General features: G+C 36.7%; 2 protein-coding genes, 1 long non-coding RNA gene and 1 pseudogene across 12 annotated transcripts in view; 2 read left to right on the forward strand and 2 right to left on the reverse strand.

The window, feature by feature from the left end:
• Positions 1–2,758, reverse strand: part of LOC18607095 (disease resistance protein At4g27190) — a 27,085-nt gene extending 24,327 nt beyond the window's left edge. The window contains exon 1 of one of the 2 annotated variants that reach the window (XM_018115292.1): positions 2,685–2,758. The gene's annotated coding sequence lies outside the window, so the exon portion shown is untranslated. Of the gene's footprint in view, positions 1–2,119; positions 2,167–2,684 lie in introns of those variants that run through there. The other variant, XM_018115293.1, reaches the window with a different exon arrangement.
• The window catches only part of LOC18607098, a 22,666-nt gene extending 11,799 nt beyond the window's left edge, over positions 1–10,867 (forward strand). For 4 of the 9 annotated variants that reach the window (XM_018115285.1, XM_018115284.1, XM_018115283.1 and 1 more), the window contains exons 8-12: positions 5,160–5,303; positions 5,450–5,572; positions 6,285–6,450; positions 6,569–9,302; positions 9,586–10,867. In XM_018115285.1, coding sequence (XP_017970774.1) covers positions 5,160–5,303; positions 5,450–5,572; positions 6,285–6,450; positions 6,569–9,302; positions 9,586–10,202 — 3,784 coding nt within the window. In that variant the 3' untranslated portion in view covers positions 10,203–10,867. Of the gene's footprint in view, positions 1–3,146; positions 3,335–3,470; positions 3,594–3,938; positions 4,245–4,316; positions 4,425–4,782; positions 4,882–4,966; positions 5,084–5,159; positions 5,304–5,449; positions 5,573–6,284; positions 6,451–6,568; positions 9,303–9,585 lie in introns of those variants that run through there. The other 5 variants (XM_018115288.1, XM_018115290.1, XM_018115289.1 and 2 more) reach the window with 5 other exon arrangements.
• LOC108660602 overlaps positions 11,184–14,511 on the reverse strand; it is a 5,450-nt pseudogene continuing 2,122 nt past the window's right edge.
• Positions 14,082–14,511, forward strand: part of LOC108660911 — a 1,950-nt gene continuing 1,520 nt past the window's right edge. The window contains exon 1 of the long non-coding RNA XR_001926618.1: positions 14,082–14,239. This is a non-coding gene — a long non-coding RNA (uncharacterized LOC108660911). The remainder of the gene's footprint in view (positions 14,240–14,511) is intronic.

The following is a 14,511-nucleotide window of genomic DNA, read 5'->3' on the forward strand; positions in this document are numbered from 1 at the left end:
CTACCTTTCTCAATGCACTAAGACGTTGTGAAGACATCAATCCCACTAAGGTAAATAATAGTTAAAATCTCATTTATTTTCTGAAAAAGAAAATAAACACTTCTGTTTATTTAAAATTTTTTTTTTATTAATTCTCAACTTAGATGTGTCTAATAATTAACTTAATAGGATTTTATATAACTATTCGTAAGGAAGAGAGCTTTTTACTTTTTTTATGTAAGATTATTATATTTTTTAAATAAATTAAATAAGAAAGTAATTTAATTTAAACTTATTTATAATACAAATAAAGTAAAAGATAATTAAAAAAAGATAATAATAGAAATAATCTTTCATAACTTAACACGCAAGTAACTTAATATCATAGTTATATGTTTAGTATATTTAGTTGAATGTTACAGTAAAATAGTTGAATGAAATATTCAATTCAATCTTTGTATATTTAGTAGCAAAAATACTTTCTTTTTAGGAATCAATTTCTGTAGTTTCATGTTTTATGGAATTTTGCCATTTCATTTCCTTTTGCTTTTTGCCTCAAATTATGTCAAAATCAAAGAGGACAAAATTTTGATTTGGAGAGAGTCGAGGATTATATCTGGTTGGAATTTACATCAATTTGATAGTTTGGGGGCGAGCTTGCTTATACCTGTACGACTAGGAAAAGCATCAATAGCACCTGTTAAAAACTAAAATCAAACACAAAGTCCAACAATATGTCCTTGGCTAAAAAAATATTGAGGAATCTCCAAATCCAACAGCTGTTAACACTACGAAGCTACAACATCCACTCAAACTAAAGCAGTTAAAATCTTATGTTGTTCTTAATTGTTATCATTACAACAGTGCAAACTAGAATAACCAGAAGAAACATTCACCTGAGGCTGCAGAAGGATTGAAGGTGGGTTTCTAACCTCACTGTCTTGCCACTACAATGCTTCCCACCATATTTGTTCTCCTTCTATTAATTTTAGCTCTGTTGCATTGTTTTTACTGAAAGGTAGTGATTTCACCTTGGGACATCCAAATATCTTAAGCACCTTTAACTGGGGCCATGCCAATCACTCATCCGCAGATATAGTTCTTAATTTCGGCATGTCAACCAGTTCCAAAATCTCTAGACTTGGAAGCTCAATCAACTTTTCTATCTAGAAGCAACTTTCCATTACCAATTTTTTGAGTTTTGAGAGCTGTTGAATCACCCCATTGGAAAATAGCTTTGTCAACATTGGACAATACTTCACTACAATAGGATGTAGTTTTGACAAGCTTTTTCCTGAAATGGGGCCTTCGAAAATACTATTCAGAAGGAGCAAATTCCTTAAATGTAACTGTTCCAAGATCGGTAGAATGTCTATTTCTCCTTCCCTTTCGGCATCTATAATACTTGTGATTTTATCGCATCTCTCAATCAGACAACTGCGAACATGGTTCAGGCTGGCAACATTCATGAAGTCTGATAGACATTTGATGTTGTTGTGACCGATCAATTCCAATGCATCAGTTTTAGGAAGGACATCATGAACTGTAGAATCATCATTGCCAGTATAGCAGTATCGCATATATCTATTTACCTTGTATTCCAAACAGTCAAGAATCAGAGGGTTGTTTTCGCTTTCACAGCCAACAAAAAACCAAAATGAGGTTAATTGTTCGTGATCCCTCCATGATGGCCTGTTTTAATTTCTGAAGTGATCAGGCTAAGATTTTGCAGCCAAAATACTCCTGTTTCTTTTTAGAAAAATTGATTGATTTCTTTATGTAATGGTTCTGTCTATTCTCCTATTTTTGTATCTTTGTAACAGGATTTTTTCCTTTTCTTTTGGATAAATAACACTTTTTACTTCAAAAAAAAAAAAAAAAAAACAGCTGCGTGCTGAACACCGGGAATTGTTAAACTCCAAATAAGCTGATCATCTCATCATAACTTGCCAATCTACCTTTCTCAATGCACCATTCAATGCTAACTACATTATCTAGAGGAGGGTTCAAAGCTTCATGCATAAACCCGAAATCTTACCAAGAAAAGGGAAGTAGAAATGGCTCTCCAGATTCATTCCAACCCTCACAATCCAATTATATTTGTTCCAACATTTGAAAACACATATATCAAATTTTTAACCTTTTATTTGCTGTCGACTTCAAGTCATGAAAAGAGCTTCATGCAACAATCTGTGGGCCTATACTCTTATGTGTTTTTTGTGTCTTGTTTCTGGTGGGGTGTTGTGCTGGTTGTAAAAGGGTCTGTTATGAACTGGGTCTTTGGGGAGCTCTGCTTGTATCTGGGCAGGGGAGAAACAGGGTTATTTTTCTGTTTCAAGATTCTGAGTATACAGGGTGTGGATGTTGTAAGGAAGAAATATCTGTTGTGTTCCTTGGGTTGCTGTGAGCAGACAAGGAGAAGAGGGACTCCCCTCATCTAGAGGGGAGGTTCTTCCCTTGACTCTTTTTGTAATTAATAAAATTCAATGGGTTTACTTGAGAGTTTCAAACTAGTTGAACGAAAGAAGAAAAATCTAGCTAAGGTTCAAAGATCAAAACACAATCAATCAACTTTGATTGAAACGACAAATACATAAACTACTTGGTCTTGTACTGTCCCGAAGCATTCTCAAAAGCAGCCGACAAAGATCTATGTTTCAAACTATATTTTGATGAATTGTGTAATCTACTAACAGAAAACTTACATATGTCTACTCGCAGATGATGGACCGTTGACTCAGGAGATGCAAGAGATTTTTTGGCTCTAATCTGGAATGCCCATACACCACTTGAATCTCATGACTCACTTTTCATGTCTTTGTAAATAGATAGATTATTATCTTTGCTATATATAATGAAAGAACTTGTTATTACATATTCTTAAATGTTATCTTGTGATCAACAATTGTATGCCATGAAATTGAAAATGACACTACTGTCCAAAATGATGTAGCCAAAGTCTGGCTCTAAAATGTCATTTGTGATTTGCCTTGGCAAGTGTATTTTTTTTTAAAAAGAGAGAATTTAAATTCTACTTTTGTTTCTTCGATGATTAAAATATTGGGTAGAAAACCGTGAATGATTAAAGTATGGACAAGTGACAATGGCGTGCGGACAAAAGTTTGGTTTTCCCTAGTTCAAAGAACATATGGGCGCGTATGCAACTTGCTCTTCATTGTTTAATTTGACTAAATTCATGGAGCAGATCTTGGGAGTGAGCGGGCGGCTCTCGCTTCTTCTCACATGAAGTTTGAAAGCTTTTAACAAGCCTACCGGAGTGTGGAGAGTCCATGGCAGATAGGCTATGAATGAGATGGGAATTAACCATGGGGGGTTGATGCTCAGCATTTAACAGGTTGGTACCCGAATCCCCTACATATGCAAGCCAGATTGGTCCTTTTTGTTGGATGAATCATCCTCCCAGGGATTAGATTTTTATATTTGAGACGTAATTTTTATGCAAAGAAGACTAATAAGATTTAATTACACAGGTGGAGCACTTGATTTCCCTAGTTTTACTACATTTGGAAGCTCTCGTCCTCCATTCATTGATTACTAGTGAATTGTTAACCGGCATTAGGGAAGTAAAAACCATCTGCCGAACTCATATCAAGGTATAGCTGGACACAGTAAGAGTACCATTTCAAGTTTAACTGAGCCTGGAAATTGTTAACTCTGAGCGTTCAACTATAAATTGGATACGACAAACTTGTCCTGCTAATTCTTTCATTTTCCAACCCTTACGGACTTTTTATTTTAATTTGATAACTTATTCTCGATTCCTGGTGCAAATTACTACATGCTTTCAGCTTCGAGTTCACTAATTTTCTATTCTTAGATGCCAATGTCCTGCTACTTTTTGGCTTGTATTCAATCACACTTGCTGGACGAAACATTATCTCCTATTGTCGAGATTTTATGGTAGTACATCTAATTCTTTCTTTCTTTTTTTCCAATAGAGACATGGAGAGCTGGGAACGTAAGAATGTTAGAAATGAACTAAGACAAGGGAGGAAGCTAGCAAAGCAGCTCCAAGCAAATCTCAAACGGTCATCTTCCGAAGAAAATCCTGAGTTAGTCCAAAAGATCGTATCGTCCTTTGAAAAGGCACTTTCAATGCTTAACTGCAGCACCTCCTCTATGGCAGCCAAGCTGCAGCCCATAGCTCACAGCTCGCTTGCTCGTGATGGAAGTCACCAGAGTAAGGACCCTGACCATGATATCAAGGAGCAAGACTTCAAAGTTAAAGATTTCTTCATGAAAAGGTACATGTAGACATATGGGAAATTTATGATGACATAAAATGGAAACCTAAACCAATTTATGCTTAATTGCAGAGAAGTAACTGAGTCACAGCCTAAAGGACTTGCAACTGAAATGTTTAAATTCCCGCCTCCTTTCAGTGGAAGCTTCTCAAGTGCGGGAAATTTGGAAGCCTTTGACGGGTATGTATCCTCTCCTTTTTATGAAAGCTTCCTCGATACGGACTCTGACAATGGATTCAAGGAGCAGGGGTTCAAAGTCAACTACGATGTCAATAAAAGCTATTTTCTCTGTCTCTTTTTTTTATCTAATTTTTCAAATGTTATATAATATTATTTATATTCTTAATTTATTTTTCGTAATTTTTTTATTTTTTATATTAAAAAATATTAAATATTTATTTTATAATTTTTTAAAATTTAATATAAAATATTTGAAAATCAAAACTTTAATTTTAATTTTCATGAAAAGAGTACTTGGAAAGAGTACTTAAGATGATCTATAAAGGGGAAAACTAAACCAATTTATGCTTGAGTGCAGTAAGGCAGCCGAATTAAAGCCAACAATAATTGGGACCGAATTTGACCATGATTTCATGGAGGAGCATGAGCTCAAAGTCAATGAAACCTTCAATAAAAGGTATACTATATATATATATTTCTGGGTAATTTGTGATGATAATTAAAGGGAAATCTGAACCAATAATTTATGGTCAATGAAATAGTTGCAGTGTGAAAGATGAGTCAAAGCCTGCAGGACATGCAAAAGTAATGTTTAAGTCCTTGTCTGACTATAACTTGGAGAAGAAAAAGCACACCGTCGGCGATGCTTCCAAGAAAAGGTATGTATAACAGGAATATGGGCAAGTTATGATGATATAAAAGGGGAAACTAAACGGATTTTCTGCTGAACTATAGTGCTGCAGGTGAGTCACAACCCACAGAAGTTGAGTTTAAAAAGCCCAAATCCTCGCATTCTCTTGGCGAAAGCCTCCCAAGTAAGGACTCTGACTATAATTTCAAGGAGCAGGAGCTCAAAATCAATGAGGGCTCCGGCAAAAGGTATATATAAGAGCATATGAGCAATTTATCATAATACATTGCCAACTAATCCAAAAAATTAAAAAAAAGAATTTACATTGAAAAAAGAAGGCCTCAATTAATGTTATATCTTTAATTGGTTTGAACAAAACATTTCCATGTTGCAGGAACGCTAGGCGGAGCTGGACAGTATTGGTTCACTCTGATATGGTCCTAGGGGAACTTCCTTCTGATGGTTGCAATTGGAGGAAATATGGACAGAAGGATATTCTTAATGCAAGATTTCCAAGGTAGAGACATTTTCCTCTTTTAGTGCATATTATTAAAAACAAGATGCAATTGATGCGTTAATTAAGGCTCAGATCGCTCCGTTTAGATGTTATTTTTTCTGCTTTTTTTTTTCTTGATAAAGCCATTAAGTGTCTGTTTATTTAGGGTTATAGGTTAATCAGTTTATTCTTTTTAGAGTTAAAGTTCACACTTTCCTTTTTTGGTATATGGAGAAGATATTTCTTCCTTCCTTATCATGTCTTTCTTGAAGCCATTTTCGTATATCCCTTCAGAATGCATTGCTTTAGAGTGACACTTGAGACCTTCAGTAAAAAAAAAAAAATTGCTGAAACATTATCACATAGAATCAATGTAGGCCAAAAACCAACTCTATGTGGACAGCTTAAACTGGACTTTTACTCCTCTGCAGTTCCATTATTATCTGTTCCGAACAAAAGATGTTTTATCGGTATGAGCATTCTTGACTGCACGCTAGTGCAGGACCTTGGTGCCTAACCAATGGCATGATTTAATATTTTTTTTTCTGGACTTAATGTAGAATAACTGTTCTAGACAATTGTGGATATTTGATAATAACTCCCATTTCCTAAAGAGCTAGCGTCCCAAAGACATGCCATGTACATGTATTTCATATATCCTATTTGTGATGAAACAAATTTAAAAATTCACTGAGCTTTAAACTTGAAATAACCTTTCTTTTCTTTCTTACAGAGAATACTACAGGTGCGCACATCGACACACTCAAGGCTGTTTTGCTACAAAGGAAGTCCAAAGAGAGGATGAAGATCCAATGTTCATCACTGCTACTTACAAAGGAATGCACACTTGCACACTAGCCCCAGATTTGATGCCTCCAGGACCACCTGAGATACTAGCTGTACAGAACCTACTCTTTATCACGTTCCATTTAGATTAAGGTCTTTCTTATAGATAGAATAAATTAATTTAGATTCTGATATTCTAGTGAAATAAGTACTTTTCATGTATATTTGCAGCCTTTGGATACTGTACTTGGCGCCGATGGAAATGACAAAAAGGATTCACAATCTAATCTTCAGTCAAGTGTACACAGTCCTGACAATCAAACTTGCATTTCGTCAACCAAGCTAACAAGTGAGCTTCCAAATTTAGGGCTCAACCTGAATGTGTTTCCTGAGAAATCATTTAAGTCATATCCAACGTGGAAAAACTTTTATGAAAATGAAGTGAGGAAGAATTGGAAAGTGCTGAACAGGAAGAAGGATGTGCTACTCTTACTTTCATCTTATCCTATGATTATGATTGACAAATCTGACACAGATAAATGGATTATTGATGTATTGGCAACCATGAGACATGTGAAATCAACAGAAAAGATTTTATTTGGTGTAGGGGTAGCGAAACATTGGCCAGGAATGACTACGCTGCAGGAACTTTCTGGACGCTTGCAGAAGTTGCTGGATGTTCCCTTGATGAATGATATTGAGGGAGTTTTACCGGTAGACTTGGTTGAGAACCTATATAGGACTACAGAAGCTGATTTAAGACCCCTGTTGGAAGTGGAACAGAATATAATTAGCGGAAAGACATCAAAATCTAGAGGTTCAGCAAGTAACAGTGAAGGGGCAGCAATGGAAGCAGAAAAAGAATTGCAGCCAATGCCTGCAAAATGTAAAACTCTGGTAGAAGATACTGAGTTGCCAGCAAAAGGAACACTGAATGTACCAGAAGAAATATTTGACTTGGCAATTTATTTAGCTGTTCGTCAGATCTTAAAATGTATAAACAGGGGATATATCTGGTGTATTACTATCAGTGGAAGAGATAAGAAAAGGGTGCTAGGAGCAGTAAAGCAACACCAAGATATAGTTTCCGAGTTTGGATATATCATTGTATTCACTGTGTCAGAAGATCAAAGTGGGGCAAATGTTCACGGTGTCTTTCAACTGCAGAAGGGTTTTTGGCTAGGTGGATGCTTTGATTCTGTTGACCTTACACATGAATATTTTGACAACTTGTGCTCCCCAGGAATCTTATTGCTTACAGAGGATGATTACGATAAGAACATGAACTTGGATCAGTCTACACTCCCACTTTTGATAAACCTTAACAAGTTGGTTGACCATAAACATAGCGATTCAAGGTTCATAATCTTTACTTCTAAAATGGCAACAGACATGGAGATAAGAATGGAGGATCATTTGTTGTCATGGAAATTGTTTTGTAGGATTGTGGGTGAAGGTTTGCTTTCTCCTAGTATCCAACAGATAGCAGCAAGTTTGGTGAAAGAATACCGTGGCAATCTACTCGCCATCATTCTAACGGCCAGGTCCTTGGAGAAAGTTACTGATGATGTCAACTTGTGGGAACTTGCTGTTAAAAGATTGACCATGCTACCTCCATCTCAAATAGAAGATATAGACAATGTCCTGATTAATGCATTAACATTCATTTGGGAACGTATGAACAATAAAACAAGACATTGCATTAAGTTTTTCACGTGGTATCCCAAGGGACAGAAAATTAACAGAGTCTCACTAATACAACATTGGATCCAAGATCGTCTGGTTGATACCCATGATGAAGGTACCAATATTATCCAAAATCTTGTTGATACATCCCTGCTTAATATTGTGGAGTTAAATGGGGTCCAACTGCGAAGAGAGATCTATGATGTATTAGTAAACCCACTAATTCTTCAAATGCATCCATTTTATCTTTTGCTAGGCAGGGCAAGATTGATTAAACCACCAGAAGAAGAGGAATGGGATGCCAAAGTGATCAATTTGATGGATAATAAATTATCTGACCTGCCAGAATCTCCAAGGTCACCCTCACTAATTGCATTGTACCTTCAGCGTAACTTGGATCTCATGACTATCCCATCTTGTTTCTTCAAGCACATGCCTTTGCTTCAAATCCTAGACTTATCACACACCAGCATCAAATCTTTGCCAGAGTCACTTTCTAGTTTGGTTAACCTTCGAGAACTCCTTTTGAAAGGCTGTGAACTCTTCATACGACTCCCTAGCCATGTTGGAGAACTGAAGAATCTTGAGAAGCTTGACCTTGATGAAACTCAGATTATTGATCTCCCAGCAGAGATTGGACAACTTTCCAAATTAAAAATTTTGAGGGTCTCATTCTATGGATATATGAACTGTAGCAAAACAAGGTTGCGGCAAGATACAATAATTCCCCCTGGAACAATATCAGGTCTCTCTGAATTAACTGAATTAAGCATTGATGTTGATCCGGATGATGAACGCTGGAATGCAACGGTGAAAGATATTATTGAGGAAGCTTGCAACTTGAAAACTTTAAGACAGCTTAATTTGTACCTGCCAAACATCGAAATATTGTGGAAACGCAGAACCGGTAGCGCATCATTGCTCCATTACCCTTTGCCACGTTTTAGATTTACTGTCGGTTATCACAAGCGGCAGGTCATATCTCGAGTACCGGAAGAAGTAGAAGCTCACTTCAATAAAAGCAACAAATGCTTGAAGTTTGTCAAAGGCAATGATATCCCAGCTGAAATGAAAAAGGTTCTGAACCACAGCACAGCTTTTTTCCTGGAAGGTCATGCTACCGCTAGGAGTTTGTCTGATTTCGGAATTGAGAATACCAGGCTGCTAAAATGTTGCTTATTGACAGAATGTAATGGAGTCAAAACCATCATTGATTTGTCACAAGGTGGTGGACACTCACAAGTTTACACAAGAGGAAAAGGGAAGAGCGAGTCACTGAGTATGTGATAGGACTTCCTTCAAATGATTTTTTTTTCCTCTTCTTGTTATCATTTCGTTTCATTACATAGGTATTTATACTACTCAATAGATGATTCTAGACTCAAACATTAAATTTAAAACATTCATTTAGATTTACGAATAATTAGGTTCATGAATACCTTCATAAATAGTAATGTTCATCTAGCTTCATGAATAATTAGGTTCATGAATTCATATTAACTTTAAGTTTAATATCCAACAACTGAGCAAAAAAAAGTTTAATATCCAACATGATTGTGCAGAGTTTCCTGAAGAACAAACTGATGCACTTGGAAATCTACAAGACTTGAATATATATTACATGAAGAATTTAGAGAGCATTTGGAAGGGGCCTGTTCATAAGCACTGCCTAGCTAGCCTGAAGTTCCTTGCACTTCATAAATGCCCCAGATTGAGTACCATTTTCTCACTAGATTTGGTTGCTAATCTTGACAATTTAGAAGAGCTCATTGTTGAACACTGCCCTCAACTGACCAGTCTTGTGAGCCCGACGGGTCATGTGTCCAGTAACTCAACACCACAACCAAATTGCTTTTTTCCTAGCTTGAAAAGAATATCACTGCTTTACGTGCCAAATCTTGTTAGCATTTCTAGTGGTTTGTGGATTGCTCCAGAACTGGAAAAAGTAGGCTTTTACAATTGCCCAAAGCTTAAGAGTCTTTCCGCGATGGAAATGTCAAGTGACCATTTGACGAGGATCAAAGGAGAAAGTCACTGGTGGGAAGCATTGGAGTGGAAAAACTCAGAGTGGGGGAACCCGCTGGATTATCTGCAGAGTATCTTTTCCCCACTTATTAAGGAGAGAGATGTGAAGGCGCAATTGGCAGAAGAAGGAATTATGCACCATGCTTCAACTTAAACAAGGAGAGAGATGTAAGGGCGCTGGGCAACAGCCAGGTAATTTCTTTTGAATTAAGAAGGTGTCCTTTTATTTGTCATCCAAATAGTACAAGTAAATAAGCAGATAATGGGCTTAATAATGAAGGATGAGCAATTCAGGAAGGGCTAATATCTGATTCCCCTCACCCCCCACCAAAAAAAGGATCAGCAAAAACAATAATAAGAACTACTGGGCACCTCTGTTCTTTTGTTTTTTGTCAGAGTTCTCTATGTTCTTTAGACTATACTTCTCATGATATAAGTGATTGGTCTTGGACAAAACTGTACTTCCAGGGCTCCAAGAGCTAAATGTGGAACCATGACAGCTTACGTTGGTGGCTCGGATTTTGAATAAATTGAAGGTCACAGCCTAACACCAAACGGGTGATAGTTTGTTTTGTCTGAGTAGGCATCTGCATGAGTAGCTTGCCGATAGTGTATGCACCTTTTGTTTTTTTATGATATTAAACCTTGTATTTGATTTCTGAGAGATACATTTCTAACATGGATATCATCACGCCGAGGGTTCAATGCCAGAACATTGGCGGGTATATCAAGAATTAGTTGTTTGCTATAATCCCTGTCAAGTTTTATTCTGATTATGTTGAAATTGTGATAAAAGAGCTTTTGCTTCATTTTTTGTTCTCTTGCAGTCTCTGTTCATTGATTGAAAACTGAAACTCTGTGAAGATTTTGAACCAATTGCTTTATTAAATTTCAGGCATATTGACGTATCCTGGAAGTAACCTAGAGTTAAAGCAGCAAATAAAAATTTTTTGGGACCTAGAGTTAAGGCAGTGCGAATTGTAGGCATATGTCCAAAGTTTTTCTTTGTGCTATAGTAAAAGGTAACTAGTATGAGGAATCTACAACATTTATTCAAACTAAAGCAGTGCAAATCTTATGTTGTTCTTAATTATTCTCATTACAGCAGTGCAAACTTGAATAACCAAAGAAACATTCACCTGAGGCAACAGCAGGATTGAAGGTGGTCTCTAACCTCACTGTCTCTCCACTGTAGTGCTTCCCACCATTTTCGTTTTCCTTCTATTAATTTTAGCTCTGTTGCATTATGTTCACTGAAAGGTAGTGATTTCACCTCGGGACATCCAAATATCTTAAGCACCTTTAAATAGGGCCATGCCGATGACTCATCCGCAGATATAATTCTTAATTTCGGCATGTCAACCAGTTCCAAAATCTCTAGAGTTGGAAGCTCAGTCAAGTTTTCTATCTCGAAGTAGCTTTCCATCACCAATTTTTTGAGTTTTGAGAGCTGTTGAATCACCCGTTTGGAAAATATCTTTGTCAACATTGGACAACTCTTTACTACAATAGTGTGCTGTTTTGACAAGCTTTTTCCTGAAGTGGGGCCTTCGAAAATACTCTTCTTAAGGAGCAAATTCCTTAAATGTAACTATTCCAAGATCGGTAGAATGTCCATTTCTCCTTCCCTTGCGGCATCTATAATGCTTGTGATTTTTTTTTTTTGAATAATAACGACTATTATTAGCTAGGTCTGGAAAATGAATACAACCCTGAAGGAAGAACAAGACAACAAGGTAACAAGGGAAACAGAGATTTGCCTGATAGATCTCTGTTTCTCATAGTACCCAATCCAAGACTCAATCCCCTGAGTAATCGGAGCATCATTCAAAACAAAAGAACAACCAAGCTCCTTGAGAAAATAAAAAGTGATGTACACTCCCCTGACAAAAAGAACACAACCTCCCTTATTCTAGACAGCAGAACCCCAGAACCTCTTCCCAGACTCCAGCCCTCTAAGATGAGAAAGGAGAAGAAACAAAGGGGGGCACAGATTCATGACAATGCTCACATAGCATCAAAGTTCTGCCTAACATCAACCTGCCTCACCATCAATTTAAAACATACACAATGTTCCAGAGCCAAAATTCGCTGCATTTTTGGCGAGTATATCAGCCTCCTGGTTTGCTTCCCGCAGAGTGTGAGTTATCTTCCAAGGCCCTAGCTGTTCCTCAATCATTTCAATTAAAATAACCCATATGCTTGTGATTTTATTGCATCGCTCAATCAGACAACCGCGAACATGGTTCAGGCTGGCAACATTCATGAAGTCTGTTAGACATTTGATGTTGTTGTGACAGATCAATTCCAATGCATCAGTTTTAGGAAGGACATCACGAACTGTAGAATCATCATTGCCAGGACAGCAGTATCTCATATATCTATTTACATTGTATTCCAAACAGTGAAGAATCCAAGGGTTGTTGTCGCTTTCACAGCCAACCAAAAACCAAAATGAGGTTAATTGTTCGCGATCCCTCCATGATGGCCTGTTTTCAATTAACATTTTGAGGATCTTTGATCGCGGAAAGCTTATTCTAAGAGTAGTTAAATTCTTCAAGAAAGCCACTTCCTGAATGACTCTTTTTGCAACATCAATGCACCAATGCCCATAGGAGGTCACATCAATCATCAGTTCCTCCAGTCTTAGAAGTCTTGAAATCACCTTGTAATCAATTTCCATATCATGACAATCTTCTATATTGCTGCATTTATGGTATGACATCCGCAAGCACCTTACGTCAACTAATTTTCCAATAAGATGAGGTATGAATATTATCTTGCGCAGCCTTTAATGTCAAGCACCTCAAGAAAATGAAGTTCTGCAACTTAGGGAGGCAACTTTGTTACGCTGGGGCAATCATTTAAGAAAAGTGCCTTAAGTCTAATCAACTTTGATACAGATGACGACAGTCATTGAATTCGTGTTTGGTACAAGTCCAAAACTAGGAGCGTCTGCATGTTCTTAAAAAATGATGGTGGAATTGCGACCAAATCGGGGTTTTTTTGTAGTAATAGAGACAAAAGTTGGTTGCAGTTTGGACTTGCTGGCAAGTCATTCAGTTTTCCTTCAATCATGGAGATCCTTTTTGCCTGTTGCCAATCTTTCAGCCTTTGGGTATAAGGTGAAGTTTCACCTTTTGGAGCAAAAAATTTGCAATCAGGGTCTTGTGAGGAAACGTACAAGGCCAATTGTCTGACACTATTGTTCACTTGAACATAAATCATTCTTTCACCTTTCTCTAGCAATGGCACATTGGTTAGATGTCCCAATATGTCATATCCTTTATCTCTTGCATCCCGAAGACTCCTCCTGTCATCAATATTGCCAAGAAGTCCTTCAGCCGCCCAACACTCCAGTAATAATCTGTATATATCTTGCTATCAGCTGGATATAATGCACCATATAGAAAGCATTTCTTTTTCTTCTCAACCTTCAGCTCGTCATAACAAAACTTGAGTGCTGCAGACATTTTTGTTAAACCTGGGATCTCAATTGTTGGCCATTTTTCAAGTTCGCTCAATTCATTTCTCCATTCAGAATCACTGTCCTTTAATTTGAAGGAACTTGCTACTGTTCTGATCACAAGTGGGAGTCGATCACACTCTTCAACTACCAGCCGAGCAACTGGTTCAACATCAGGGAGATCGATTTTCTCAGCTGCTATCTGTTGAAACATCCTCCATGCCTCATCTGAAGATAATTTATCCATTTTGACCATTCTATCTGTCATTGACGAACAAACATGACGGAATTCAGTAGTCAATACCACTTTGCTACCATTACCATTGTAATACCCCTCACAAAGTATTTATTAAAAAAAAAATTAAATTAAAATTATTAAGCTATAGTTTTATAAAGATAATAAGTAGATATTATTTTAGTATTTTATTTATTTACAATTATGACCTTGGGTGTCTTAATAAATAAAAAAAAATAGAAAAAATGGTCTTTAAGTAAAAGAAGAAGTTTAATTAAGTCAGTTTTATTATCACGTTTAAGTTAGTGGAGTTAAGGGTCAGTTTTTTTATCCCATTTAAGTTAGTGGGGTTAGGTAGTTTATAAGTTTTAAAAGAACAGACAACAACTTACGTTAGTTCATTCATCATATTCAAACAACAGACAGTCAGAAAAACTTAATATCAGGGAAGAAGAAAGACAGATGAGAGGGAAAGATATTGCTGATTAAGGTATGTTTGGGAATTATATTTTCATAATTTGGGTACAAAAACCCTAAATTAGATAAGTTTTTTTTATTTTTTTTATTTAAATTCGGCACTTTTCTGATGACTTTCCTGTAGCATGATGGGTACCAATGGAAAGGTCTTGAAAAGATCTTTCCAATGGTTTTTGTAGCATCTTGTTTGGCCTTATGGTTAGGAATATATGAATTTTTGAAGTTAATTAGAAATCTGGTTTTCAACAGTTTTGACAGCCCGACTTTGGGTCACCGGAACTCCAT

Source organism: Theobroma cacao, chromosome 2 (assembly GCF_000208745.1).
Source record: "Theobroma cacao cultivar B97-61/B2 chromosome 2, Criollo_cocoa_genome_V2, whole genome shotgun sequence".
NCBI lineage: Eukaryota > Viridiplantae > Streptophyta > Magnoliopsida > Malvales > Malvaceae > Theobroma > Theobroma cacao.